The sequence below is a fragment of the Lacerta agilis genome, chromosome 5, assembly GCF_009819535.1.
Source record: "Lacerta agilis isolate rLacAgi1 chromosome 5, rLacAgi1.pri, whole genome shotgun sequence".
In the NCBI taxonomy this organism is placed as follows: Eukaryota; Metazoa; Chordata; class Lepidosauria; order Squamata; family Lacertidae; genus Lacerta; species Lacerta agilis.
In genome coordinates this window covers 29,136,924-29,164,793 of record NC_046316.1, presented here as the reverse complement: position 1 = coordinate 29,164,793, position 27,870 = coordinate 29,136,924, and the positions used below count along the sequence as shown (strand labels likewise).

The window sequence follows — 27,870 nt, the reverse complement described above, 5'->3', positions numbered from 1 at the left end:
CCAGGACAGGAAAAATTGTGGACTACCATAGGAGAAACAAGGAAGCAAACAACAACAATAATAATATTTCTGGTTCGGTATATCAGTTCCTTAAAAAAAGAGTAGGCAAACAGTGCAGACCTCAGGTAGCTTATAGCAATAGCAGTAAATGCTAAGAGCCGCATTCTAAAGGCAAGTCTAACTATTTCCTGCCAGGAAGATGGAATTCGGTTGCAGGCTGTCACAGAGGAAGTGAAATAGAAGATGATAGCTGAACCCCTTATTAAAGTGAACTTTACAAATAACTCTAGAGTATTCGTTTTTCAGCTGCCGGCTGGCTTTAAACTGTTTAGAAGTTTGTACAATTAAGCAGCATATAAATGTCACTAAATAAAATAAATGAATCACGTTTCTGGTGGCGTAAGCTTTTGAGAGGCTTTTGTTTTTAATTGGAACTTTGGCATTGTATCTAGCAAATAACTTTACAAAACATCGGGAGAGTCTTCAGACCAGAGCTTGCCAACATGGCACTGCCCACAGCATCCATGCCCCTCACTCCTTTTCCCACTGAATTTGGGCCTGAAATACTCATTCTGTTGTTGCCAACAGCAGAGGCCAGTGGGTGGGTGGGTGCGGTGCCCACAACAATTGCAAATCATAGAATCAAATGTGCTCATGAGCCCGAAAAGGCTGGTAACCATTGCTTTAAACTTAGGGTCAACTCTGACTTACCAGTTATACTCTAGAAAAGCACTTGGGAATGATTTCCATCAAGAACTCTGAAACACTGGAAGCTGTAGGGAGGAGCCACTGACCCTTAGCAGCATCCCTTCCCCCCCCCCCTTACAAACCCATTCAGGATCTGACGGACAAATTCTTTAGCCTCAGGCAAACGTGTGAAATGGAACCACCCTCTCTGCCTATAAATGTCCTGCAAAAAATCTTAACATAGGGAGTCACTGAAATTAGGAGGCCAACAGGCACTCGGGATTTTTACCTGGAACAGTAAATGATTGAGTAAGTGTCTCTAAATAGGAGCTTGCTTTTTGACCCATTCCTGAATCAGCTGATGGGCTATGGCTTGCTTAGGTGGCACCCAAAATGAGAGGTTGTCATCCTTGTCTTTGGAAGGTTTTGGGTTCTGCCCAAGAGCCTTCACCACTTCCCCATGGCTGAACCACTTGGCAGCTTCTAGCTCCTGTTTGTTGATATTAATCTGAAAATGAAAAGTTTTAAAAACAAAAAAATAAAAACAGCATCATAATGAGAGCTTAGAGTAGTGTTGTAGTTAATAGACAGGAAGCCTCAAGTACAAATCTCGCCCCTGTCACGAAATCACCTGGTGGCTAGACAATGGACTCCTGCCTCTCCCCCCAATCAATGTGAAGTTAATAACAATAACCTATCTTAACAGCAACTCCTGCAGCCTGGCTGGTGCCAAACATATTTCTCTGCTTTCCTTTGGACCACATCAGCAAGACCGGGTGGGGGAGGGGGCTTGTCATCTGAGCAGCCCAGCACCTCCACACATACTGCCCAGGCTTGCACTCCAGAGAGGTCACTTCTGTGTTGCTAACACAGCAAGTTGATCTCACCCCCAGAGGAACACTCCATTGTCTCTCGAGCCAGACAGATGCCAACGACGACAAATACATGTGTGTGTTTGTGTGCATACACACGTATCTATTAGAGTCGGCTATTTACGACAGTGAAAATAACTTCTGCTTGCCAGGCTGCTTGGATAGACAAACAGGGCTGGGAATATGAATGCACCTTCATGCTCTCCAGAACCGTTTTCACTAGTCAAAACCACAGAAGAATCAAGACAGCGAAGGATTTTATGTCACTGATCATATACATTTAGATAAGCCATGTCAATAAAGGTTGGTTCGGTAACCTTGGGTCCCCAGATGTTGTTGGACTACAACTCCCATCATCTCCAGCCAGTTTAGCCACTGGTCAGCAGCGACAGGAATTGTAGCCCAACAAGGTAAGTGGATCAAATGAAAGATTCCACCACCACCTCCTTACCTTGCTCCGTTGCGGGTTCACCAGGGCATGGCAGCCAATCATTAGCGTGCTGCTTGGGAATGGCCAATGCTGAGATGCAGAATAGCTCACAGACTCCACCTCTAACCCCACCTCTTCAGCCACTTCTCGCCGGAGTGTCTCTTCCAGAGTTTCACCTTGGGAGTAGAAAGAGTATCTAAGGGGAGCATTGTATCCTGAGAGAATGCTTACAAGTTTTCTTTTGAGTAGGCATGAGGATATATCTCACAATAAGCATTTCTTGTTTATGCTTAATGGATTTCCAGCCCACCTTTTAGGTTAAATGTCCAATTTTAACACAGTTCAAGCAGGGTTGGTCAAGCATAGTCAGTCAACGCAACTTTTTTTTTATCATGAAGGCTTGATGCTGGTGGTGTCTGAACAGGTGGCTTACTACCTGGTGGTACAACTGCCTTTGAAAAACCAGCATTTAATGGTTGCTTATTGTTATGTTTTTTTCTTAAATGAAATGCAGACACGTCCCTGTTGAGTTAGGATAAAAACCAATGACAAGAACTATTCCATGAATTGTTCACATCTTTGAAAAGCCTACCTGACATTGTTAAGTCATAATAATTTATTGCAAGTCTTTAAAAAGTTAATTCACTATTTCACAATAGCAGTTAACTTACTTGTTTTTGACAAATAAACACAATGATTAAACTTGGTGATGATTAAATCCTCTTCTTTGTTGTTCTAATAAAGATAAATTAAAAATGCTTGATGGGACAGCTGACCAATTTATTTATTTTTTACTGGTCAAGTGCTTGATCTTAACTATGCATTCTGACAAGTGCAGAATTTACTCAGCTGGTGGATTGCTGGAGAGCCATTGTAAAAAGTGACTCTGGTGTTTTGGATTAAGCGAACCAACAGAACAGGGGACTATCAATGGAGATACACGTTTCCTTTACGGACTGATTTCCCTCAGTACTTTAACAGAGCTCCTTTCTTCAGCTTTATCACCACCAGTACTAACCGCTAAGTGCTAAACACTGGAATCTAAAACGGCAGAATATGGCTTCCTGCTCATATCTACTTGCACCTTTTTAAGACTTCATCTTCAGCAGGAAAAATGCAAGAGTAATGAAGTTCCTTCCAGAAATCCATTTTGCTTTTATGGCATTAATCCACTTTTACCTTTGAGCTGCAGCTCTTACAGTACTGTGCTATTTGGACCAATGATATGACACAGTACAAGACAGCTGTTATCATGAGTCCTAAAGCAGGACTCCGTCCAGACACCAAGTTAGGCCAAGCAGGGAACCCAATTTGGCCTGCAAAGCTGTTTTCCCCCAAACCAAGGCTATGTACCCCACACCTGACATCATATGTGACATTAATTGAGGGGCAGGTAGAGACATGGTTAGATTGCCTGTGCAACCAGGTTTTTTTATGGGGAACTCAATCACATAACCACTCCCTGAAGAAAGGCTTTAAATCACTGCCCATCCAGCACTGATGCTGAAAATATAACTGCAAAAAGCCTAACACAAGTGTTTTTCAATTTGCAAAATGTCTAAGTCCATCAAAAGCTGACTCAATTATTGTTAGTTTCAGAGTAAGTGCAATATAGCCATTAACTGTTGCTTCCCCAGGTTCATAAGTTACGTGCCAGACAAGGAGGAAATTCTTGTTAGGTTCCCCACAACTCATCATATATCAACTCTGAAGTGAGCAAGTTTTCTACCACATGCTATGAGGTAGCAGCCCTCTAATTAGAATACTGTGCATGCAAACTTAACAGTCTGGTGTCACATGTTTCCTTACCTATATCACAGAAGCCAGACAGAGCACTGTACATCCCTTTAGGAAATGATGCTTGCCGTACGAGAAGGCATCGACTCCCATCAGACACCAAAGTAATAACAACTGGAGACATCTTTTTATTTTTTAAAAAGCCAAAATGGAGAAGAAATTAAGAGAGGGATCAGACCTGCTGATTCCAACATGAAATACAAACTGCAACCACAGGATTGGGGTGTGTGAAAAATGCAATCAACCACTACAAAGGCCCCCACACTTACACACTACAAAGGCCCCCACACTTACACTTTCCTGGCTGTTATGGGCAGACCCTGGAGCAAAGCAATTGGCAGTTCAGAACACAGTATCCTGCTGCGGACTTTGGCACCACCCCAACTACCAGGGTCCACCTTAGTGCTCTTGCAGAAACAAGAGATGAGGAATGCATCTCTGTCTCTTTAGAACTTTTTCAAATAGCAGCCATGCAGGTGGGGGGGGGTTGCTGGGTGTGTTTGAAGATGCTGGGATTGGGATCCAATCCATGGTACTAGGGAATTCTGAAGGAGGGGGCCTTGATGGTTCCTCTGTTGCACAATGCTTCCCTAGAGAAGCTCGTCTGGCACCTTCACTAACATCTTTCAGGCACCAGGCAAAGACTTCTCTGTCCTCTCAGGCCTTTGAACACCATCTTAATCCTTTAAAAATATTGAGAGTGACACTTTTATGGCTTTTATGATGGACAGAAGGTGCTTTGTCCTTTTAGATTACTTTAGCAGTTTGTGATCAACTTTCTCTGTACAGTTTTGGCTTCCATATTATTTGATGACAACAACAACAACAACAACAACAACAACAACAACAAAACAGTGCATACTATGATTACAATTAATTAATACGTTTTTGTTTTAATCACAGTAAATGGTTCAATTGTACATCGCCCAGAGAGTCCAGGTAACTGGGTGTCCAGTGAATATAATAAATTTGTGTTCCTTTCTTGGCAACCTTTCAAGGGCCACGTGCCACCAGTGAGGGGAATCAAAAGTAGGTAGAACAATGGATGCAAATTTTACCTTTGTACAGTTGGCTAGTTTCTAGATACACCCACACACCCTTCTCTGTCCCCAATCCAGACAAGCAAGAGGCATTATCAGAGTTCAAAGACACATGACAGCTGGACAAAAATATTTGAGGGTGCCCACCTGTGGGTAATAGATTATTTCACTGCTCTGACAAACCCGTTTGCTTCCAGCCAGGTTCTTCACTGTGAGCTGTCCAGTTTTCCCACAATACTGGTTGTTGTCATGCCAACGAAGGAGAGCCTGAGCCTATAAACATCAACCAGGTTATGAAGAACGCTGAGGGGATATAAACTGCAACCCATTTATTTAACCCCCCAAGCAAAAAATAATCAAAACTTGGTTTATAAAATAAGAACAAATTGCTCCTGGAAAGGCATATTTTCTTTTCATATGGCACAGGTGTGAGGAATCTTTGGCCTGCCAGATGTTGCTGAATCACAACTTCCACCATCCCTAGTCATTGGCCATCTTGAGGGGGGCTGAGGGAAGTTGTAGTTGAACAACATCTGCAGGGCCCAAGGTTCCCCACACATCCTCTAAAAGTAGCACAACCTCTAACAGAAAAACCCTCAGGTCAAGTAGGCTAGGCAGAGGCTTGCCCAAGAATAACCAATGAGCTTCATGGATGAGAGACAGATCTGAGATTCCCACAACACTCTAGACACTACACCATGCTAGCCCTGTAACAAAAGGAGCTATCCACCATCTTCTTTGGCCTCCATATCTGCTTGCTCTCAGGAGCTGGCTTCTCAAGTATTGCTGGGGGTTTATAAAATCAGAATAAATTACTCCCCAATAGATTGCTTTCCTTAATCACCACTGCAGACCTTTGAGGGCTTTATCGTCTTCAAGAGCCCATTTGATGCCCCTCAAGTAAGAGCACCACAAGTGTGCAGTGTATGTGCATCTTTGGTCCTGGACAACCCAATTGCCAGCTCTGTTAAGAGTTGGGTCTCCCGCAGTGTGATGAATAAACAACAGCCGACACTGCTGTGGGCTTGGCACACTTCAACCAAAGAGATAAAACCATTTCTTGAGGACTTTGATGTGGTGAAGTGAAATGTGGGAACCAGCCCCAAACCACAATAAGTATAAGAAGTTCAGCTTCACCCTCCCTCTTGCATCGATGTGTTTTACATAGGAAGCTGCATCATAATGATTCAGGTCCGTCTAGCTCAGTATCTTGTATACACATTGACTGCCAGGAGGTCTCCAAGATTTCAGGTAGGGTTCTCTCCCAGCCCTACCTGGAGATGCTAGGAAGTGCACCTAGGATGCTAAGCCAATGTTCAACCACCTAAGGGATTGTGTGGTGGAGCCTCTAGCAGCAAGTGGCAGCGCTGTCTCAATATCACAGAGGGGCAAGGCACGACAGGCCCCAGGTTCTTTGGCTAAAAATATTCGGCCCACTCTGATCAGGGTCTCTGAATATCATTGGCTCAGCTGGGCTGTCCTGACAGCAGACAAATGAGCCTACGGTGATGGAAGGAGGGTTGGAGGTATGAGGCAAAGAGGATAAGGCTGGAAGGACATTTGTGAGGAGAATAAAAAGTGGGAGAGAAAATGAGTACACAGGCCCAGAACCTGCGGAGGTAAGAAAATCTGGATTTTAAAAACACTGATTTGAATTAACAGCCCCATCTTGCTCTTCAGCTTTCTAACATTAATATAATATCCAACACAAGCAGTCTCTGTGTTTACATGTAAAATCGTACCGTGGAAATCAAAGTGGCTTCTTCTTCTTCTAAGTGGAAGAAAGCTTTCCTCATTTCCCCAAATGATCCATTGAGTTCAGCTTCAAGGGCAGATCTTTCCAAGGATCCTGGAATTCAATAAATCTGTGGGAATCAGATATCTCAGTTACTACCCCTACCCCCACGCCCTTTGATCTATATCAATAGCACATGATTATGGCACTGTAGCTGATAATAATAATAATAATAATAATAATAATAATAATAATAATAATAATAATATAGTATTTATACCCCACCCATCTGACTGGGTTTCACCAGCCACTCTGGGCGGCTCCCAAATGAGACTGCTGCTGTCACACAGGTGTCAATGTCATCTCAAAAGCAGTATGTTCTTACAAAATGAAGACACTTTAGGACAAATCGACTTCAGTGAAAAGTGGGTGTGAAAAATATAGGTCTGTATACCAGTTTGAAGGTGACACCATATTATTGAGGATGGTGAAAGGGCAACTTTTCTGCAATGTGTTCCAGAAGGATGGCTCCAAATTGAGTGAGTGAATGGGCACCAAAATAGGAAATCAGATTCAATACAGTTAAGCATAAAGGGATGCACATTGGGGCACATTACTGGGGGCTGAAGAACTGGCTATCTCCCACCTCGGGATTAGAGCAGGATATGTATGTATTGTTATGGGTCAGTCTGGATGATATCCTTGGATCCCTTCCAGGCCTGTGATCCTGTATCCAGTGAGTCTTAGAATCTAGTAGTAGAACAGGCTGCTGAACTTCTCAGACAAGTTTCCTTGCAAGGTAACAGCCTTCAGTGTTTCTCAAACTTGGGTCACCAGCTGTTGCTGGACTACAACTCCCAGTGGCAGAGGAACCCTCTCCGGTACCCGGGGCGGCACAGCCCGTATGGACTGCGCATGTGCAGCATCCCGTGTATGCGCACTCCGTATGGAATGCCGCGCATATACACTTCGTACGGGATGCCGCACATGCGCAGTCTGTATGGGCTGCTGCTTGCACGGCGACAGTACAGGCTGCAGTGCAAGTGGAATCCCGTATGGACGACGCGTGAGAGCAGCAGCCCATATGGACAGCGACGCCCTCGGCTGCTCTACAGCTGGGGGGAGGCAGGGGTCATCTTGTCTTCCCTCCCAGTGTCACCCAGGGCGAACCGCGCCCTCCACCCCCCTTCCTACGCCCCTGACAACTCCCACCATTCCTAGCTAGAAGGACCAATGATGAGGAATGATGGGAGTTGTAGTTAAGTGCTCTCATCAGCATCTCAACTAAGCAATGGCACTCTCCAAGAAGGGACATGGGAAGGCTTCCATGCTCCCTGCACTTGGCTGGGTGCTACCTCATCCTAGGTAGAAGAACAATAGCCAGAGTTGTGTCTGTGAGTTTGCTGGCTGGTGCTGGAAGCTGGATACAGATACATATCACTTGGCACTTCCCTGGAAACCTAATCAGGAAGCAAGATCTGTTGGGTTGTCAATGCTGTGAGCCCCTCCATCCTATGTTCTGTGTGTGTGTAAACAAAGCCACATATACTAAAAATACCACAGTCTCCACTGAACTTCATTCCAAGGAATCTGAACCCTGGGTAAGTGCAGGAACCCCTGCAGTCTTTCACCGCCTGGAGATTCGGGTTGCATGCAACAGTATATAAAAGGTCATTCTAACCTAGGTCCAAAGCAAAATACGGACTGCACTCATTTGAACATCCAACCAGCATGGAATCCTCTATCTTTTCTTCACTCTGTCTGAACTTCTCTAGAATCCTCTTAATTTCTGAAAACCAGACAAACAGAGAAAGAGGAAGCTTAGAAAGGCACATCAGCGCAACACTGGTTAACATTTCTGTAATCCAGGACAGCTGTAGGGCTGGGCGATGTCAGCTTTTCAACATTGCGATGTAATAATAATAATAATAATAATAATAATAATAATAATAATTTATTTGAACCCCAGCCACTCTGGGCGGCTTCCAACAGATATTAGGATACATTAAAATGTCACAGATTAAAAACCTCCCTGAACAGGGCTGCCTTCAGATGTCTTCTGAATGTCAGGTAGTTGTTTATCTCCTTGACCTCTGATGGGAGGGCGTTCCACAGGGCGGGCGCCACTACCGAGAAGGCCCTCTGCCTGGTTCCCTGTAGCTTTGCTTCTCGCAGTGAGGGAACCGCCAGAAGGCCCTCGGCGCTGGATCTCAGTGTCTGGGCTGAACAATGGAGGTGGAGACGCTCCTTCAGGTATACTGGGCCGAGGCCATTTAGGGCTTTAAAGGCTTTAAACACTTTGAATTGTGCTCAGAAACGTACTGGGAGCCAATGCAAATCTCTCAGGACCGGTGCACTTCTATTGTTTCGCTTTTACTTAGTGTCAGATCACCAACATCCATAGAGGCAAACACCAGTATCACCAGCCAAACATCACGATATGACGATATATCGCGATGTTGAAATGGAGGGGATGGAACACACAAACACACACACAAAACAAGCTAAGAGAGGGGAAGGACGAGCACGGTCTTCTTGCTCGCTAGCTTCCCCGGCACCACAGTCCCTTCCCCTCAGGGCAGCCTATTCTCCAAGGAGCTGATTTGTCCTCTGGGCTCTGGGGCACTCCTGCCCAATCTCAAGTCTCCTTCACCACCCGCCCGATTCTCCACACTCCTTCACCGCACGCCCAATCTCACGGCTCCTTCCTTCACACACTCACACCCTGATTTCAAGCATCCTTCACCACACGCCTGATTCTCCCTACGCCTTCCTTCTCTCACACACACCCTGATTTCAAGCATCCTTCATCACTGATGTATCAGTACATTGCCCAGGCCTAGACCACTGTCCTAAAACTAAAGCCACAGGTATATTTTATAAATCTCTACCACAAAACCTGAAGTCATTTTGAAATTTGTTTCACAGTTGAAAATTTCATAGAACCATAAGAACAGCCTTGCTAGATCGGGCCTGTGGTGCCTCTAGTCCAGAGGTTTTCAACCTTTTTGAGTCCACAGCTCCCTTGACCAACTACATTCTTTCTGCGGCACCCCTGTGGGGCTCAGGAGCCCAGTTATGTCACCCCTTGCCATCATGCTTAAAAGTTTCCTGAAGGAACACCAGGAATTGAAGTTCTATTAAGAGTGCTGATACCTTCCTGTTAAAAATTTCTAACCCCCTGCCTTCTCTCACCACCACCCCATTTAAACTCAGTGATACGGAAGCCAACAGCAGGAGGAGGCAGAGACAACAAATTCTAGGTTTATCCCTGTCCTCTCTCATCCTTCTCACTGCTGAGTTCTCCAAGGGCAACACTGAGGCTGAGGTGTAAGGAAACAGACAGGCAGTGCTTCCGGTTGGACTGCATGTAAGTACCGGTAATAAGGCTGGCAGGTGGGGGCTGGCTGGGGGGGGGGAGACTGAGGTTAGTGGGGCAATGCCTTCTTTGCCCTAATGGACCACCTTCCACTGCTTAATCTGCTGTTCTCCCAGGTTATTTGGGAGCCGGCACTAAAAAAAGCATCTTTAACACCTTAACAGATAGGACATTTCTCGTGAAAAGGGAGGATTGTTGCAGAATAAACTTGTTACCTGCTGCATTTAACTTTGGCGCCAGGAGCATGTTTCCTTTCTCTTGCAAGAAGGGAGAGTAGTTGTGAAACAGGAAGAAAGTTCCCGAGTTAGAGGCTTTCCTGCAAGCGTCGTCATTGTCTTTTAGCTCCGACATGTACCTGCAGGTGGAAAAGGGTCAGAAAGTGCAGCGCATGAAGAAGACTAACTGTGCAAGCCTACGCATCTGTTCCTATGGTATTTTCTCTGGGTGAGTTTCCTACCGCAGCCCAACATGTAATTTCCTTACTTACTTCTACACAGAAGTAAGTCCATCTCAGATCAATCGGGGTAATTCCCAGGTAAAATGGGCACAGGGCTATATCCAGAGTATTCTGTGATAGAATCTGTTGTTGCGTTCTCCATCTTTGTGCACCAGATACTTGAAAAAATACTGATAATACAAGGTCTATTATTGACTGATTGATTGAATTTGTATCTTACCGGTACCTTTCCTCCCAAACAAGCCCACGGCAGCAAACAGATCCATAATTTAGTAACAACAGCAACAAAACCCAACGTTCTAAAACCTTCTAAAAACAATTACAGTTAAAACAAAAAACAGTTACAATTAAAAACACGATTCTATCCAGAGATTGCTACGAACAGTAGTCTTCAGCCACCAGATGTCTGGGTAATTAAAACAGTAAGCTGTAAAAACATACAGGAGTAATTCTAGCTTTATGCCATTAACAACAAATTCTAGCATATTGGATTCAACAAAGGGAAACCCCAAATTTCCCACAGGTTAAGCATTTACCTCATTCTCTTGACATAGGTTGAATGCAGCCTGGAATACAGAGAAGAAGCTCTTCTATATCCCACTCGATAGACCAAAGTGATTATCAACTTGTGTGCCATAGCTTAAAAACAAGAAAAATACCATATTATTATTAATGCCATACATATGCACAGATATACATCTTCAAGGATATATATGCGTGCACACACGTGCACACACACACACACGACTTATAATAACCCTGATGGATCCTCTCATTCATTTATAAATGAGGGAAATCAACACTGTGAACCCGTATTGCATTTTGGGGGAAATCAATTTCTTCTTTCAATAGTCAATAAAAATGAAGACCGATTTACCACAAGCATGCCTTACTGCCTTTTCTCTCTCTTGTTCTTCTAAAAAGTGTAAGTTAATGCAAACACCGACATTTTCTGTCTGCCCACCTACAGAAGGTATCGTTTACAGTCTCCATTTTTTTTTGCCAATATAACTCTTGCTACTGTAACTATGCAGGAAATGAATTACTTCATGTTGCACCTTAACTGCACCATCCAAACAGAACACGAAAAAACAAACAGGGTGCCATAGAATCCTGTAGTATCCTCAGATCTTTACTGTCTGACAACAGACATTTGAGAAGAAACTGTACTTTGCCCTAAAAGTCACAGACAGAAGAGAGTTCAGGAACAGCTGCAGAAGCTCCAGCTCTTCCTACCAACCAGAAAAAAGTCCTTATTTTCTGGTAGCTGTCCCTTTCCGTGGAATGTATTTTAAAGAGCACAAAGGTACATTAACTTTCCTTCCATTCTGCCCACCAATAACAGCTGCTGCCTGCATTACAGTTGCAGCTATTCTATCAAGCAGGAGACTAAAATGCAATCCTATGCATGTTTACTCAGTAGAAAGTCCCTGACTCCCACTAAATTTGATGGGATTTATTTATTATTTCTGTTTCTATACCATTTGCCATTCAAAATTGCGATGCAGATCAGAGATAAAAGTATATAAAAATATTAAAAAGTATAAAATATGCAATAACAGTGGAAATACTGTAACTTCATTTGCAAGATGATTTACCGACATGGTGCAGAGTTAAGAGTTGGGAGAAACCCAGGATGAAATCTCTACTCAGTCATGTGACTCACTGGATCAGTCACAGCCTCTGAGCTTACTCAGTGCTTTTACAGTAGGCGAACAAAAGTCTTCAGGCATATGCAAAAGTGGAAAGGGAGAAGCACTCAGACAGTAATTTTTAGTTTTGAAAACATGATGTGTTCCTTATTTCAAATGTCCTATTTCTATCTGTGCAGTGTCAAAGAGCATGAAGCTCTGCTCGCAAGAAAGAGTTATACGTAAGCGGGATTTCTGTCATCAGTGAAGGAATTCAAAGTCCCAGGAAGGCTCTGTGGCGGGTTCTTCCATACCGTAAATGCTAAATCAATCACAGAGAAATTGAACTTCAGATCTCAAAAGTGCAGATTTGCTTTTTCCTCCAAGCTGCTTCTCAGTCTTAAATCCCTGCAAGATCAGACAGTAGTCAAGAAAGACAAATGTAAGCTTTTGACTTACTGTTATATAAAAGCACACGGCAGTTTCCGTCAGCAGGAAGCATTTAGCAAACACTCTACACTGATTGGTGCTCAGCTCAGGTTGTCTGTTAATCCGAACTACACTACCCATAATCCTTTGTCTCAAAATGGGCCTCTGGGAAGTGTAGTTCAACAGGTACAACTCCTTTAACAACATAACCAAGAGTGGAGGTACCTTACCTATGCTGAAAGTGCCTTAAAGTGCTTACGAATGTTAGTAGGATTTGGACAACCCCTTCCTCATTTTCCTCCAACGTTGGTTTATATTAAATTTATCCAAGGTTTCACACAGCCAAAAGGAGTCCTGAAAGGCAATAGTACACAAAAAAATAAAGCTAATAATAGAAAATGTGTTAAAGCAATGCTAATATACTAAAAGTGTTCCTCCCAAAAAATTACCTACCATATAAAATATACACCCTCATCAAACACAATAATGAACACCAAAATTATTATAGCAGGAAATTATTGTTACTATTTATTGATAATAATTACAACACAAAAATAAATGAGCAAGCCGCTTTTTAAAAGCAACAACAAAATATTTGTCAACCTGAGGCTTTCCCAGAGGCATCTAGTTGGGGAAAAGGATGCTGAACTAGATCTGATCTTCCTCTGCCCTTACATTAGTATTTATGCAGCATTGCTATACTATTGTTTTCTATTTTCCCAAATAAGAATGCCAACTCAAAATTTCTGGTTTCTGTATTTGGACTGCAGGTGACCTTTCTAGTTGTCATAGTGGAACTCAGAGCCAGGCCCTGGGCAGAACCAGCTATTTATTTATTTATTTATTTATGGATCCAGCTTTTGGTGCAGTTTGGAGCAGAACCCAGAATAAATACGTAAGATGCTACGCAAATCTTTTTGTATTCATCTGATGTGAACCATGTGGGGGTGGAACCAGCTTTAACTGCCTCTTGATTTTCTGGCAACTGGCCCAGCAGCAAAACCACATTCACAGGAACAAATGTACCTGCTTTGTACCAAGCCAGGTAATTGGTCTCTCTACCTCAATGTTGTGGGACGCGGGTGGCGCTGTGGGTTAAACCACAGAGTCTAGGGCTTGTCGATCAGAAGGTCGGCGGTTCGAATCCCCATGATGGGGTGAGCTCCCATTGCTCGGTCCCAGCTCCTGCCCACCTAGCAGTTCCAAAGCACATCAAAGTGCAAGTAGATAAATAGGTACCGCTCTGGCGGGAAGGTAAATGGCGTTTCCGTGTGCTGCTCTGGTTCGCCAGAAGCAGCTTTGTCATGCTGTCCACATGACCCGGAAGCTGTACGTGGGCTCCCTCGGCAAGTAAAACAAGATGAGCGTCACAACCCCAGAGTCGTCCGCGACTGGACCTAATGGTCAGGGGTCCCTCCCTTTACCCTTACCTTTACCTCAGTGTTAGAGAGCTCCTACGGCCGGCAGCAGCTCTCCAGAATTTCAGACAGAGAATTTCCTCAGTCCTACCCAGGGCTTTTTTCAGCCAGAACTCCTCAGAGCCTGGAGTTGTTTGAGTACTGCAGCCAACACTGATCTTACTGAATGAAGAGTCAGTAACAACAGTCAATCTATTGGGGGAGGGGGAGTTAAATGAAGCCCCTGAAGCTGTGTAGATTAAAACAACCACTTTGAGGATGCTATTTGTATGCTTAAGGAATTCTGGCTGATGAATTCTTAAACTAAAATAAAAATAAATGGGAGTATTTACAAAGTATATTGTTAGTGCCATCCTTTATTTTATTTTTTGTTTATTTTTTGTTCTCAAAGACAGTAATAAAGGTTGCCAGGCATTTAACTGGATGATATACATCCATACACAATTTAAAAAATGAGCCGTTACGGGGATACGGCACACTTGTTCTTCAAATGATATACAGCACTGCCGAGTTATGCTTGAGTGTTTCTCACGAGCTTCTTGAACATAGCAAACACTATCCAATTAATCCACTAGGCTAATAGGATTAACTGAGAAAACAGCTCACATAAATCTCTTTATAACAAGCAAGACTAGAGTAGTGTCTATGATAAAGGAAATGCCTAGCTTGCTTGGCAGAAAGATAGATGGAGCTTTCGTCTATTAACATATAATGCTTCTAACACAGTTTACTTGAAAAATTACTTACTGTGCTATGCTGTGGGTAAGGAGACTGATTTTATAAGCCATTATGGTCACATTGGCACTATGCATTTAACTAAGTATGATGCCCCTTTAACAGTCATGGCTTTCACCAAAGAATTCTGGAACTATAAATTTTTTTTAAGGGTGGTGGGGGTTGTTGATGTTAGTCTGGTAAAAGGAAAAAAAATAAAACATATTAAAATAAAAAGGAGAATTCCCTGGCTGTCTAAGATCCAGTTTTGGGGTGAGTACTATTTGGTGAGGAAGCCCCAGCAGAGATTTAAAATCACAAAAATGCACCAAAGTAAAGTGTGGAAAATATAGGTTGTTAGACCTTTAACCCTTACAAGTTGCTTCCAGAGTTCCCCACTTCCCTTAGCATAGAAAGAGACTACACATGTGGTAAGTTAGAAAATGTTTTACTTACAAACTCTCCAAAGGTCATATTCATGTGCTTTTCCATACAGCACTAAGAAAACACAGGCAGTTTAACTGAGGTTCCAAAAAGAGGTAAATTATTTGTATAGAAACACAAAGATGGTTTGCTTAAACCAAGCGGTCTAAGCTTGGAGCATCCAGCTTTGACCTCGTCACTTGGTGCAAGTGGGAAAACAAAGGACAGGCTACTCTATGGCTTTAACCCCTTTGTGCATTAATTAGAGTTAAGAATACTGGTTATATGAGGCTGACTATATGTGTGAAGTTGATGTGGACTATATGTGTGAAGTTGTCCCATAAGCTGTGCCCCGCAGATGGTCCTGACCCCAACAACATGTGATTTCCGTCCTGCTGCACCATAACATCCACCTGTTGAGTGTGGCTTTATGAGCAGGGGAAGCCTATGTATGTAGGGTTCCATGGGAACTGGGACCCCAGTCATTGCTGAGCTGTCCCATGTTCAAGGTGAGGACACAGAGGACAGGGCCAGCTGTGCAGCTCCACTGCCACTTCCAGAGTGTGGACCACATGTGCACATATATCTTTAGTAGCTACTGTTGGGCTAAAGGTGGGTCATGGTCTGAGAATGTTAATGACTACCGTTCTAGGTCATACTATGGGGAACATCCTCATGGAGCATCCTCCTAAAGGAAAAACAAATACGCCTTTTCGTTATTTAAAAAACCCCAAAGTAAGAGTTCGCTTCTGTGCAATTAAGTCCCACACCACACTGGTAACATCAGTATGGAAGATTTATACGGGCTGAGCAAATTACATGGTTCTTACTGTTGTTGTTGTTGTTGTTGTTGTTGCAACTACACAATGAAAGCAAATCTCAGGACAGCAGTTTATGCTGGAGTCAGTCGCTGCATATACAAAACAGGCATTAAGATACCAGCACACCAGAATATTATTATTATTATTATTATTATTATTATTATTATTGGGTGCTGATTGTGGGGTGGGTACTCCTCATGCATGCAAGCTTTTCATTGGGCCTGTGCATCATCAGCATCGGAATGCCAGCCCCTTATTACAGATTAATTCCAGTTCATCCAGACTGAACTTTTGAGGGAGGAATCCAATTAAACAAAACCCTGTTGCCAATAACCCATGATTGACAGTATCTGGACAATCCACTTACGGCATTAATCTTGAGCAACCCTTTACCCCTAGAGCAATCCATGAAACCTTGAAATGATCAGTCAGTTTTGAGCTACCCAGTGTGTCCTACAGAACACTTTCTTGTCTGCAGAAGCCTGGCGACGTAGGAGCGTTTTCAGCGCTATTGATGAATAATTAAAAAATAAATAAAATAAAGCTCTTTCCCCATCTCTTTTCGCCCCGTTACGTAGCAGTACGCCCGCGGGCATGTTCCCTCCTGCATAAGGAGCCCCGATGTGTTCAACGGGCAATTCCGCCCCCCGCGCGGGCGCGCCCCCCTACCGAAAGAGAGAAAAAAAAAAACCTTTCCCCAATTAACTCAAGGCGCTAATTGGCCCCCACGAGAAGACGAGAGGGGATGGAGCCGGGTCTCGCGCCTGCGCATTCGCCGGGGGCGCCGCCGCCGCCGCCGCCGCCGCCGCCCCCGCTGCTGTGCCCGGCCTCACGTACAGCTCCGGCGGCCGCTTCCCTCTCTGCGTTCCGAAGGGGCCGCCTCCCAGGGCCGGCGGTGGGCGGGATCCCGGCCCGCATAAGCATTCCGAAAGGGGCCTTGCTGCGTGCAGTCCCGGACCGGGCGGAGAAGCGGACAGGGCTCAGCAGCGGCAGCAGGAGCAGCTTTGGCGTCTTTCCTCCGAGGTGCGTGGAGGGGCTTTTCTTCCCATTTCCCACCCACTTCCCCCGACTCCTGGTCGCGTGCATGGAAGGGTCTTTTCCCACTCCTTTTCCCACGGGAAGGGAAATAGCTGGCATGCCTGGCTTTGCAGCAGCCGCAGCAGCTGCGCCCTGGGGAACTAACTTCCCCATAAAGTATGTCGTACTTTTTTTTTTTGGCATTGATTTTTTTTTTGATTTTTTTAAACAAAGCACACAATCCCCACAAGTGTGCTTTTAACAAACAGCCCTCCTTTGTAGCTACTTTGCTGGGCTCCCCTCTTTGCTTCGCCACCACCACCAAAGGCATGCTGCGTGGATAAGTCCCCTGTCGCCCTTCTTGCTGGGGAATCCGCTGGGCTCCCTTTCCACCAGGCACTTTCTCTTCCCTTTCTTTTACGCTGCTGAAGAGTGCGATAGACTTGGCATAGCGCTCTGCCCCTCTCCACCCCCCAATTGAATTAAAAAAAAAAAGTTCCTGGAAATATTTGCCTAGTAGCAACTCGCCCAGGGCAGCCCAATCTTGTCAAAATTCTTGCGCAGGTCCGCCCATGTCTGTGCCCCAAGGGAAAAATGGGTTTGGGGCTGACGTGGATGTGGGTCTTCCCCCCCCCTTCACCCTCAAGATTGCTCCTAAGCCTCTTCAGTCATTGAACTTCAGAGGCTGTTCATTTTTCTGTATAATGAGTGGTATGGGTTTCTCTAATCAGTAGCATATACTGAGAGGAGTATACTGTATGAGAGAAACCCGATTCCTTCCTTCCTTCCTTCTAGAATATCCATCTCTGGCTGTTACTCATTGAGCAGACAATATTCATCCAAGTTTGCATGCGGTGCTTCTTATCCTGATATCTGTATTCATGCAAGGCCTAACAGTTGAAACTTTTAAAAAACCAAAATACATGACTTAACCAGGGAATAAGTTTTACTTAGCCAAACATGCCTTAGTTTCCAGTTATTTCTTAAGCGTGTTATACAACTGTTGAGCAGGATTGGTTTGTGCAGAAATTCCTAAGCAAGCAGTGGTTTACCTCTCTCCCTTTCCCCTTTGTAAATTGATCTCTTTGCAAACAAGAGGGTACAAAACTGCAAGAATGGACTGAAGAGCCAGTATGAAAGAGGACTGTTTACACAGAAAGTTGACTGTTTCGATAAGGTTCTGGTACTTTCTATTAGACTTCACTTGGGAAGATTTTTTGAGATGAACGAGTGTCCGTTACGTGAGTGGGGGAGGGTGAAATACGTGGCAGTAGCATTTTTTTCATCAACCTTTCGCTCGCTTCACAAACTTCTGGAGAGAAGCTATTTACGCTGACTGGTTAACTCGTGCTTGCTAAGTATGAAGAGAATGCATTTCTAAGCAGCTCACACAGGCATGAAAAAATCTGAGCTTCGATGTAGGGGATATGCAGAGTCAGGGGTGTGGGTTTTTTTTGGCTAATTTTATGAGGGACTCTGTGCTATTTGATCTGCATTCAAATGCTTTTGAGTGTCTGAGGAGTATTGCATCACACTTTGGTCATTCACAAGTTTGTCGAACTTACTCGAAGTCTAACTATGAGACTTCAGCAGTGAAGTAAAAGTGGGTTTCCTGAAACTCTTGTGGCATAAGAGGCTTTATGGACAAGAGATCCCGCATCGACGTACACAGAATTCTCTTAGCAGTCAAGCTGATTTAAATTGCTGTATAACTTTTTTCCCTTGCATAAAATAATCTAAAAAGACCACCTAGCAAAGGCTGTGCTATGCTCATGCTACCAAATCACTTCCATACTGGAACGGCGTGCAAGTCTTGAAACAGTTTTAGAATACGTAGGTAGGTAGGTAGGTGAAAAAGACACCCCGTGTCTTCTCTAGTTGAACTGTCCTGGGAGCAGTTTCATAAGAATGAAGGAAGCATGTGAAGAAAACATCAGTGCCTGCTTCATCTTAACTCTCTCCTACCCTCCCACAGACCCTATATCGGAAGGGTTCTAATCACTTGCTGCATTTTGGTATTTACTTATTGCAGGTGTGGGGAACCTTTGGCCCTCTGGATGTTACTGAGCTACAGCTCCCATTAGCCCCAGCAAACATGGCCAATGGCCAGAGGGATTACTGGAGTTTTAGTTCAGGGGTCACTGTCAGCATACTTTTTCAGCAGGGGGCCGGTCCACTGTCCCTCAGACCTTGTGGGGGGCCAGACTATATTTTGAAGGGGGGGGGTGAATGAATGAATTCCTATGCCCTACAAGTAACCCAGAGATGCATTTTAAATAAAAGCACACATTCTACTCATGTAAAAACACGCTGATTCCCAGACTGTCTGCGGGCTGGATTTAGAAGGCGATTGAGCCGGATCCGGCCCATGGGGCTTAGTTTGCCTACCCATGTTTTAGTTGTTCCTCCATACTGTACCTGATTTATTGTGATTAATGTATTTTGATTTCTCTTGTAAGAGTTTTGAAAGGATTTGTACCCTTAAAGTAAACAATGTTGCAATTTCTGTTTACAGCTTATTCTATTTGGGAGGCCCAGAAAATAAAAATAAAAACCCTACGTAACCCAACTGTGCTGTTTTACAACTACTGTGTGTTTTATCCAGCTAAGTTCGATTCAGAGTAGATCACTGAAATTAAAGGACAAAGGTTCGCCATGTCTGGTAACTTCAGTGGGTCTACTACTCTGAGTAGGACTAGCATTGGCCACAACCCTGTATGTTCAGTTTAGAAAAGTTCAAAGTGTGAAGCAGGATGTGAAAGGTCTACTACACACTGTGCTAAAGCAAACACAAATGATGCTCCAAGAATTTTATTTTATATTCTCTGCTAATGAATGGGAGGCGTGTCCAGCTACTAATTGTCCAGTAGCAGTGGTGGAAATGATTGGGAACATTCCATGTGCTTCATTGTCCAGCTGTTTAATACTGTATGCCTGTGTTGTTCTTAAAAAGATGAGTATCTGTTGTATAAGTGTGATGCGGATTCAGATGGGATTTATATCAGAGACCAAACAATATAACAGACATTTTGACTGATAGTCCACTACTATGAATGCACAAATGTTTCTCCCTGTTTTATTTAAAGGGAAGCTTCCAGTGCCCTGACATTCCTAAAAATATTACATCTCCAAGAGCTGGATAGTTAATGGCAATGTCAGCTTCAAACTTCAGCATAACTGAGGCCTTCTTCTAAATATAAAATACTACTGGGAAGTTGTATTACCCCGAAACTCTGCTGCATGACAAATTATCAACCTACTTACTGCCTCTTTCACAAATACACTATTGTATTTGTAGTCCCCCCCCCTTAATTGTGAGGTGAATTTTCGCAATTGGTTATGTGGTTGAGATTCGCATGAATCCCAGTTTTGTGAAAATACTCTTGAAAAGTCTTGGTAATAGATTAGAAAACTATTTTCTGCTTGTTTACTGGCATGGCAGTAATGCCACCTTACCTTGAAAGGCCACATTATGTGTCCATGTGATTTTCAAACCACTTTGGGATTATAAACTCACAGACTTGAGTAAAACATGTACTCTGGGGCTGAGGTTGGCTTCCCAGCTGGTTACTCTGTCAGCTACCCTTCTGTGCCTCTGTGGATGGAAAAAAATTGACCTCTTAGCATTGTCTTGATGCACAAGCTCAGAAGGGGTATACTAAGGCGGGGATAGTAGGCAGTAGAGAGCTGAGTTCCTGAACCAAGCAAGGGCTCACTAATATTAACCAGGCAAGGATGTGGATGAGCAACACTCACTCATAAGGAGGTCTGGGTAGAGAGGATAAAGGGAAACCAGGGGACATTTACAAAGGCAGCTGGATGGGAATATGGATGTGGTTGACAAGAAGCTATCTGGCCCTAAAGTCCCAGACAGATATGTATTCTAATTAAGAGACTTTCTCATTGTATCTTTCAGATTAGTTGGTAGAACTCAACATCTCCTTCCCTCCAGACGCTGACATGTTTTTATTCTGTCGGTACCTAAAATAAAATTTTCAGGAATGGCTTTGCATAGGTAGGAAAGCATAGCAGCACCCTTCTGGTCTTGAATTGCACATTTATCGCAATTCAGTTGTACCATTTAATGCAGTGCAATTGTTGCATTGGAGGGTCATCTTGTCCCAACGCCCTGACAAATAGACATTCTGTTGCGGCAACAGAATGACCTCTGCTGTGCACTGTTCTGGGGGTTTTGCTTATGCCGCAGAGCCGATTTCAAGGAGAGGGGGCATGGGAGCATGTTGGGGAAGGAGAGGGGATAAGCTGGCTCCTGCTAGTGGAACTACTTAGTGGAACCCAGCCACCAGGGTCCTTGTCTGGTTATTTCACAACATTTATTTACCACCTGTTTGTAATAAAGCATCAACACTGCAGTGCTGGGATTGAACTTGACTTTACAAAGGACAGAGGCAATAAGTTGCTTTTACCTTTAGCACTCCTAAGATTAAACTCCAGGATGCTTTGGAATCGGCCTCCATGCTCTCCTCTTCATTTACAGAAGTAGTGCAAGCACAGCCGGTACAATCAGTAGCTCTGGGAAACGGTTGGTACTCATGTGCGTTAAGTCCTGCAGGGGAGATGACGCTCATTTATGCTTGACATGTTACAAGCCTAGTTTGCCTGGCGACAATCCAGAGGTGCTGTTTGCACATCTGCCAAGAGACTTTGCTGCCCAGGTGGTTTCTTGTGTGCATGGTTCTGTTAGAAGCATGTAAATGGCTCCATTGGTTGTTCTCAAGCACCTCTTTAATTGTTAAAACTATGCCGTATTTTTTAAAGTGCTGTTCTATTTCTCTTTCAGGCGTTTGTTAAGGCAACAGCAGAGCGGTAGAACAATGATGCCCACAAAGTCATGTTGGCTTCTAGTCCTCTTTGTTGTGCTTCCCTCTTCATATGCCCATACAGATTTCTTCACTTCCATTGGTGAGAATACTTTTGAGTAGAATTGTCAAGCATTTTTTAAAACGATTCAGCAATAATGATGCAGAAGTGGTTCGTTGAGTTGCATTGTTTGTTTGTAACATTTATGAGTTGCCCTTCCAAGATCTAGTGAAGACAACGGAGCTAAAATATGGCCAACAGCAAAGTCTAAAAATTTAATAAAAATCAGAAAAATGCCCGCAGCTAACTTTGAAACATGGCAGCAAAAAGTACCCAAGTATCAGTATAATGGTACCTCAAGTTACAAAAGCTTCAGGTTATAAGCTCCACTAACCTGGATGAGTTACCTCGAGTTGAGAACTTTGCTCCAGGCTGAGAACAGAAATCGTGTTGGGGGGACAACTTGGGTTTCAAAGTGGGGAGGTGACTTGCTTTTCCAGAAGAGTGGGAAAGGGTATGAGTCTTCTTACCAGTCATTATCCACTTCTAAATCCCCTTTTCCTTGGCTATTCATATCAATATTGTGTGATACAGAAAGCAGTTTGGGGAAGAAGGGAATCCTTGATAGCATAAACCTACCAGTAATTCTTAATGTGTTATAAAACTGCCACTGAGAAACTCTCTAATGTGGAAAAATCAAAATCCACAGGGAAAGTACTGAAGAGCAATTTAATCCAACCAAATCAATATGAATCAATTTTGCAATATTTGCAAGACATTAGTTCAGACTGCTGCCTTGCAACTTATGTTCTACTTGAGACACATTGGTTAACTTATTGACAATATATTCTGATTACATGGCAAAATTGATTAAGAATAGCAGGGAGAAATATTTCCCTAAGAATTAGAAAGTGTAAAGTAATTGCAAACTCCTTGTGTATTTGGGTTTGTTGGTTGTCGTTTTTTTAAAAAAGCATATTGTTAAGATTTTGTAATTGATCATAGACATAATGAGTGAATTAAACTATCTTTTTAGGTCACATGACAGACTTAATTAATACAGAGAAAGACCTGGTGACTTCACTAAAAGACTATATCAAGGCAGAAGAGAGCAAGCTGGAACAGATTAAGAAGTATGTACAGCCTTTAATACTAATATTTAGTGGGTGACATAAAATTTGCCCCAGGCCAAATAACATATGGCTTTTTGTGGGCAGAGGAATATTTGCTATTTCTGCAAAATGTTGGCTGTCTGTAAGCCATCCAGATTTTAAATATAGGCTGTGGATAATGAAAAGAACTTTACTTCAGACCTTTGGAAAAAGTACAGAAATGTATGTATGAATGAATGAATGAATAAATAAATAAATAAATGTACATTATTTATTCAGTTTATTAGTCACTTGATACACAGGGAATCTCCAAGTGACTTGCAACATTTAGAATGCAGAGAAGAAACTATTAAAAACTAGTTGCATTATGAGCTAGCTTTGAAAATCTGTGCTTTTTATTTATCTTTAGACCATGTAATTTATTTATCTTTTAGATCATGAAACAATACAAGGTATCCGATGTCAATTCACAACATTAATGTTGGCACACGGAAAGTGACTTAGTAAAAATATTTAGGTCGCGTTTTGTCTCTCTAGATGGGCAGAGAAAATGGATAAGCTGACAGACACTGCAACAAAAGACCCAGAGGGGTTCTTGGGGCATCCTGTGAATGCATTCAAATTGATGAAGCGACTTAACACAGAGTGGAGCGAGCTGGAGAACCTAGTCCTGAAGGATATGTCTGATGGTAGGCTTTTTAAAAGCCTTTTGTAAAGGCTCGCTTCCATGTTGAGGGCTGTGTGGGTAGTGGATAATTCAGTGAGCTGTGGGCCAGAAAATCCCTGGTTTCCGTTCTCTCTGTAGCCACTTTAGTCTCCTAAAAGGTCAATAATTTCATACTGAGGAGTCTTGAAATCTCAGTGAGATTTCGTGTCAGCAGTAACTCATCTTAGTGTTGTGGTATCTGCTAGAAGCCAGAAGTCTTTGTGGTGAATAGGAATAGAGTTTCAACACTGTGCTGTGTGTTTTTTATGACACAAGTGGGAGGAGAGGAAAACCAAAAAAATCAGGTGTAATTCACTTCTGCACCACCTTGTTTGTTACCCAGGTGAGGGGGCCACCTTTTAAATAAACCACGGAACCAAGGAAACTAATTCAAGTCCAGTATCCAGGAGAGACCCAGCATTTATTAAAACTATTGCCTTGCCAGCCAGCTGCTCAGCTGCTAGTTGGAAGGACTGCCCCGTGGTATATCAGAGCAAAGCTGATACAGGCTACTAACACACAGCACACACCCTAATTTCAAGCATCCTTCACCACACGCCCAATTCTCCCTGCTCCTTCCTTCAAACACACACACACACCCTGATTTCAAGCATCCCTCGCCACACTTAATAATTCTATGATTCTAAGAGCTTCTTTCTTTCTTTAGGGTTCATTTCTAACATGACTATTCAACGCCAGTATTTCCCAAATGATGAAGATCAGACTGGTGCTGCCAAAGCTCTCTTACGGCTCCAGGATACTTATAATTTGGATACAGACACTATATCAAGGGGAAATCTCCCAGGTAAAATTTTGGTAATTTTTTGTAATTATGTTGGGGAAAGACTTTTAAGAGAATAACTTTGCAGAAAGCAATTAAGGTTGTGGGTGATTAGGGAAGGAGAGTTTGTTTCACATGCCGTATTAAACCATGGTTTGTTGCAAAAAGACTGAACCTTACGCCCACCTGTACCACTGTTTTCCTTCCTCTTCCCCTCCCTTTGCTTGCATGTTTTTTTTTTTAATTACTGGCTTACTCTTTCGCTCAAACCATAGTTATGATTTGTGTTCATCTTCCAGAGGGCAGGCAGTTAAAGTCTTACGTTACTCCCATACCAGGATCCCAATCTAGATTAGGTCCCCTGCAATTTGTGTTGTCAAAAAAGGATCCATTAAAATTGTTTAGGCAATGCATATTGCAGGTTCTGGATTGTGAAACAGTAGGAGACAAAACGTTACAGCCCTTCTTTAACCCCCTTCTAGGGTCCGAATCCTGATTTGGCTGTCAGTGCCTGCTTTTTGCATTGGACCGTGGCAAACACTCCTATTGGAGCAATTGGGGTTTAGTTTCCCACAGTACAAATAGCAATAGGGTGTTTGTTGTTGACTGAAAGTGTGAGGTGCCCCGCCTGTGTTTGGCTCTATTCCCCTGCATATTACCCCTGAGGGAACGTGGCCCTCTCAGGGCAGGGGGAGGTAGATTCCACACCCTAGGACAGTGGTGGCGAACCTATGGCACGCGTGCCAGAGTTGGCACGCAGAGCCCTCACTGCTGGCACGCGCGCCATCGGCCCATCCATGCTGTTGTTGTCGTTTTTTCCCCAGGCTTGCGTCCGCTGTTGAAACCTTGAACTTTTTTTTTTTTTTTTTTTTTTGCTAGTCGCTGGAGATTGTGTTCGGCGATTGATCTCAGCTTTTTGCTCTCAGGCTCTCTCATCCAGCAGCTTTCCCTGGCTGGGAGGGGGGGTGACACTCTCGAAGCTGGCCCCACCCCCGCGATCAGCGAGGCAGCCAGAGCCAGCTCAAAAAACCTTCCACAGCGGCCCCTCCTTGCTGGCCCACCCCGTTCCGCCCAGGGTCCAGCCCAGCAGGAAGCGGAAGGGACTTTGCAAAGCGTGGGCCGGCAGAGCAACAGGCAGTCACACTCCTCGTGCTTCGTTGCCTCGGCGTACGCAAAACGCAGCCGCGTCTCGCCACCGGAGGGAGGGCAGGGATGGAAGGAGGGAGGGAGGGGATAGCGAGGCGGCGGGGAGAGGACCAGCCCAGCGCCCTCCTGCCTCGGACTCCCCTCGCTCCAGCCTCGGACCGCCCGCTCGCTTGCCTCTCCGACCGAGAACGCACGGAGGAAGGGATCAGGTCTGCTCAGACAGAAACAGAGCAAAACCGGGGGGGGGGGGGGATACAGAAAGAGGATCCCCCGCAAGCTCCGGAGCATGTGTAGAGAACAGCTCTCAAAACATAGGAGAGCAAATAAGAGGAAGCTGCAGAGCATGTGCAGAGTGCGTGCCCCCAAAATAACAGAGGACATGAGCAGACTCTTCTTTATAGGAGAGTGTATGTGAGAGGGTGGAGGGGGGACGGAGGCAATCAGGGCTGGCTGATCCTGATTGTTGGGTTAACTCCTGTAGTTCTGCAAAGAAGCGAGATTTGCTCAAAGCTTCGTTAAAAAATAAAAGACAAAAAACATTCTGCTTCTGCTGCAGAGCAGCATATAAAAGTAGCACATTGAAAATGAAAAAAAAAAAAAACCATTAACGAAGCAATTACTAACTGGGGAGGGGGTAGCTTTTCCTCTCCCACCAGACACTAAGTCGTACCCTCGTCCAACCTTCCCAAGAATTTACACAGGATAACCCCCCCCCCCGTGGATTCTGCTCTATTTCAATATGTGGGGAATAAATTAAGAACCCACTGGGGGTGGGGGTGGGGGGTTGGAGAGACTGTATTGAGGAGGGGATTGTGTCATGAATTAAGTGTCTGCTTGTGTGTGGGCACTCCCCCAAAAGTGCTGCCACTACTGGGGTGCCTTTTGGGGTGTCGCAGAGGCAGGGGGTGCAAAGAGGAGGCCTGAAGCACCACTGCAGCCCTCCAGGGGTCCAGATATTGCCTGCATTTTGGCAGCCCGCAGCAACTGGCTCTGCAGAGCTCTTATTGAAGAGGGCTGGAGGGCCTGGCACTACTCGACTCCCTCTCCCCAGTCCACACACACCCCAACCAGGTTGAGTGCACATGAGAAGCTGACTCAAGGAGGTATTGGCCTTTGTTTCCTCCTTGCCATATCCTGATGAGCAGTCAGCCCTCTGCACATGCCAGGGGGTACCCTTTCATTTCTTACAATGGACACAGGTGGATTTTCTCAGAGCCATGCACTCTTCTCCCTGCACAAAGCTTGGCCCCTGACCATGAGCAACTGGTGCTTCCTCCGAGATGAAGAAGCAACAGAATGCCTCTGAGCACATACAGAGTTCCTTTCCCACACATCTGCAAAAAAGGGGAGCTTTTGAGAAAGCGGTTGTGGCTTCGAACAGGTTCAAATCTGAGAGCCTTTCCTCTTGAGATATTACGCACCGCTGCTGATCAGACATGGTGGTTTTAGCTTTATCTGTGCACAGCGCCCCCCACCCCCCAGGAACATGAGCTGATGCTGGCCCTGGAAGTGTTTAAAGAGTTGTAGCAATTTTAGTTTGTTTCAGTCAGTTTTATTGCGGTTTTAACCTTCTGCGTGTTTAAATCACAGTTGTAAAGATTTTAGCGGTAATTTCATTGTTTTATCATTTCTATAAAACTGCTTTGCATTTTTTCCTACAATCAAGCAATATATAAATTTTATGAAATAAACAGAAGAAATAACAAAGGGCTGGTGTTTCACCCCTCTGCTGTAAACCATTCCTTCTTGCCTGAGAGGCTTTGGGAAGGGGGGAGGCAAGAGGCATGGCTTTTGGACTATCCTGAGAGGAGGTCCTCCTTTCCCACCTCCTGCCCAGCCAGGCTGAACGTAACCCATAGAATCAGGTCTGTAGAGTTGAAAGGGACCCCCAGGGGTCATCTAGTCCAAGCCCCTGTGAGGCAAGAATGAAGATCCCTGACAGATGACCCCCCCCCCAACCCATGCTGCTGGGTACCACCTGACCTTCCCATGCCTGGGGGGGGGTTTGACAAAAAAATTTTGCCCCCGGGTACCAATTTACCTTGCTACGCCCCTGTCTCCCCCCCCAAAAAGCTCAGTAGCTTTGGGGCACCCCCCCAAAAAAGCAAAGCAAGTTTGGTGCGACACCCCCCCAAAAAAGCTCCAAAACTTTGGTCGGCAGCTCCCCAAAAAAAGCTCAACAAGTTTGGGCACTTTGTGATAAATAAGTGGTTTTTGGTTTACAGTTTGGGCACTCGGTCTCTAAAAGGTTCGCCACCACTGCCCTAGGACTTAGGAAACACAACAGTTTAGTAGGGCACACTCTTTGGACTGATTGTCTTGGTGGTCTTTAGGATCACTATCTAAAAACCACTATCATTATAACATTAAGCGGTAAATTGCAGCCTATACAAAATTTAAAAAAAATTAAGTAGCTTTAGTTAGCACAAATTTTGCGCAACTTGTTTTTCCATC

At 44.2% G+C, this 27,870-nt stretch overlaps 2 protein-coding genes across 6 annotated transcripts in view; one reads left to right on the top strand and one right to left on the bottom strand.

Annotated features, from left to right (window-relative positions):
• Nucleotides 1-259: 259 nt before the first annotated feature.
• On the bottom strand, nucleotides 260-12,573 carry NUDT13 (nudix hydrolase 13). 3 transcript variants are annotated; one of them, XM_033149133.1, is made up of 9 exons: nucleotides 12,488-12,573; nucleotides 10,934-11,036; nucleotides 10,156-10,295; nucleotides 8,243-8,350; nucleotides 6,569-6,675; nucleotides 4,974-5,099; nucleotides 3,799-3,910; nucleotides 2,011-2,165; nucleotides 260-1,195 (listed from the first exon to the last, which is right to left on the bottom strand). In XM_033149133.1, exons 1-9 carry the CDS (start codon nucleotides 12,528-12,530, stop codon nucleotides 1,007-1,009), a joined length of 1,083 nt encoding a protein of 360 aa, XP_033005024.1. In that variant the 5' UTR covers nucleotides 12,531-12,573; the 3' UTR covers nucleotides 260-1,006. The 3 variants fall into 3 exon arrangements, with proteins under 3 accessions (XP_033005024.1, XP_033005025.1, XP_033005026.1); XM_033149134.1 differs by lacking the exon at nucleotides 12,488-12,573 and adding an exon at nucleotides 12,343-12,464; XM_033149135.1 differs by lacking the exons at nucleotides 10,156-10,295; nucleotides 10,934-11,036; nucleotides 12,488-12,573 and having other exon boundaries at nucleotides 6,569-6,691; nucleotides 8,243-8,347.
• A 4,181-nt stretch (nucleotides 12,574-16,754) lies between these two features.
• Nucleotides 16,755-27,870, top strand: part of P4HA1 (prolyl 4-hydroxylase subunit alpha 1) — a 29,223-nt gene continuing 18,107 nt past the window's right edge. For all 3 annotated transcript variants that reach the window (XM_033149131.1, XM_033149128.1, XM_033149129.1), the window contains exons 1-5: nucleotides 16,755-16,856; nucleotides 21,652-21,773; nucleotides 22,708-22,804; nucleotides 23,321-23,472; nucleotides 24,157-24,294. In XM_033149131.1, coding sequence (XP_033005022.1) covers nucleotides 21,686-21,773; nucleotides 22,708-22,804; nucleotides 23,321-23,472; nucleotides 24,157-24,294 — 475 coding nt within the window. In that variant the 5' untranslated portion in view covers nucleotides 16,755-16,856; nucleotides 21,652-21,685. The remainder of the gene's footprint in view (nucleotides 16,857-21,651; nucleotides 21,774-22,707; nucleotides 22,805-23,320; nucleotides 23,473-24,156; nucleotides 24,295-27,870) is intronic.

What these genes read in the sequence shown, in the direction of transcription:
- NUDT13 (XM_033149133.1), bottom strand. Translation starts at nt 12,530, where the DNA reads ATGCTTCCTGCTGACGGAAACTGCCGTGTGCTTTTATATAACA. An exon ending in ACCTATGTCAAGAGAATGAG is followed by an intron (nt 10,296 to 10,933) that starts GTAAATGCTTAA and finishes TTCCACCTGCAG; the next exon opens with GTACATGTCGGAGCTAAAAG. An exon ending in AAGCCACTTTGATTTCCACG is followed by an intron (nt 5,100 to 6,568) that starts GTACGATTTTAC and finishes TGATGTTTATAG; the next exon opens with GCTCAGGCTCTCCTTCGTTG.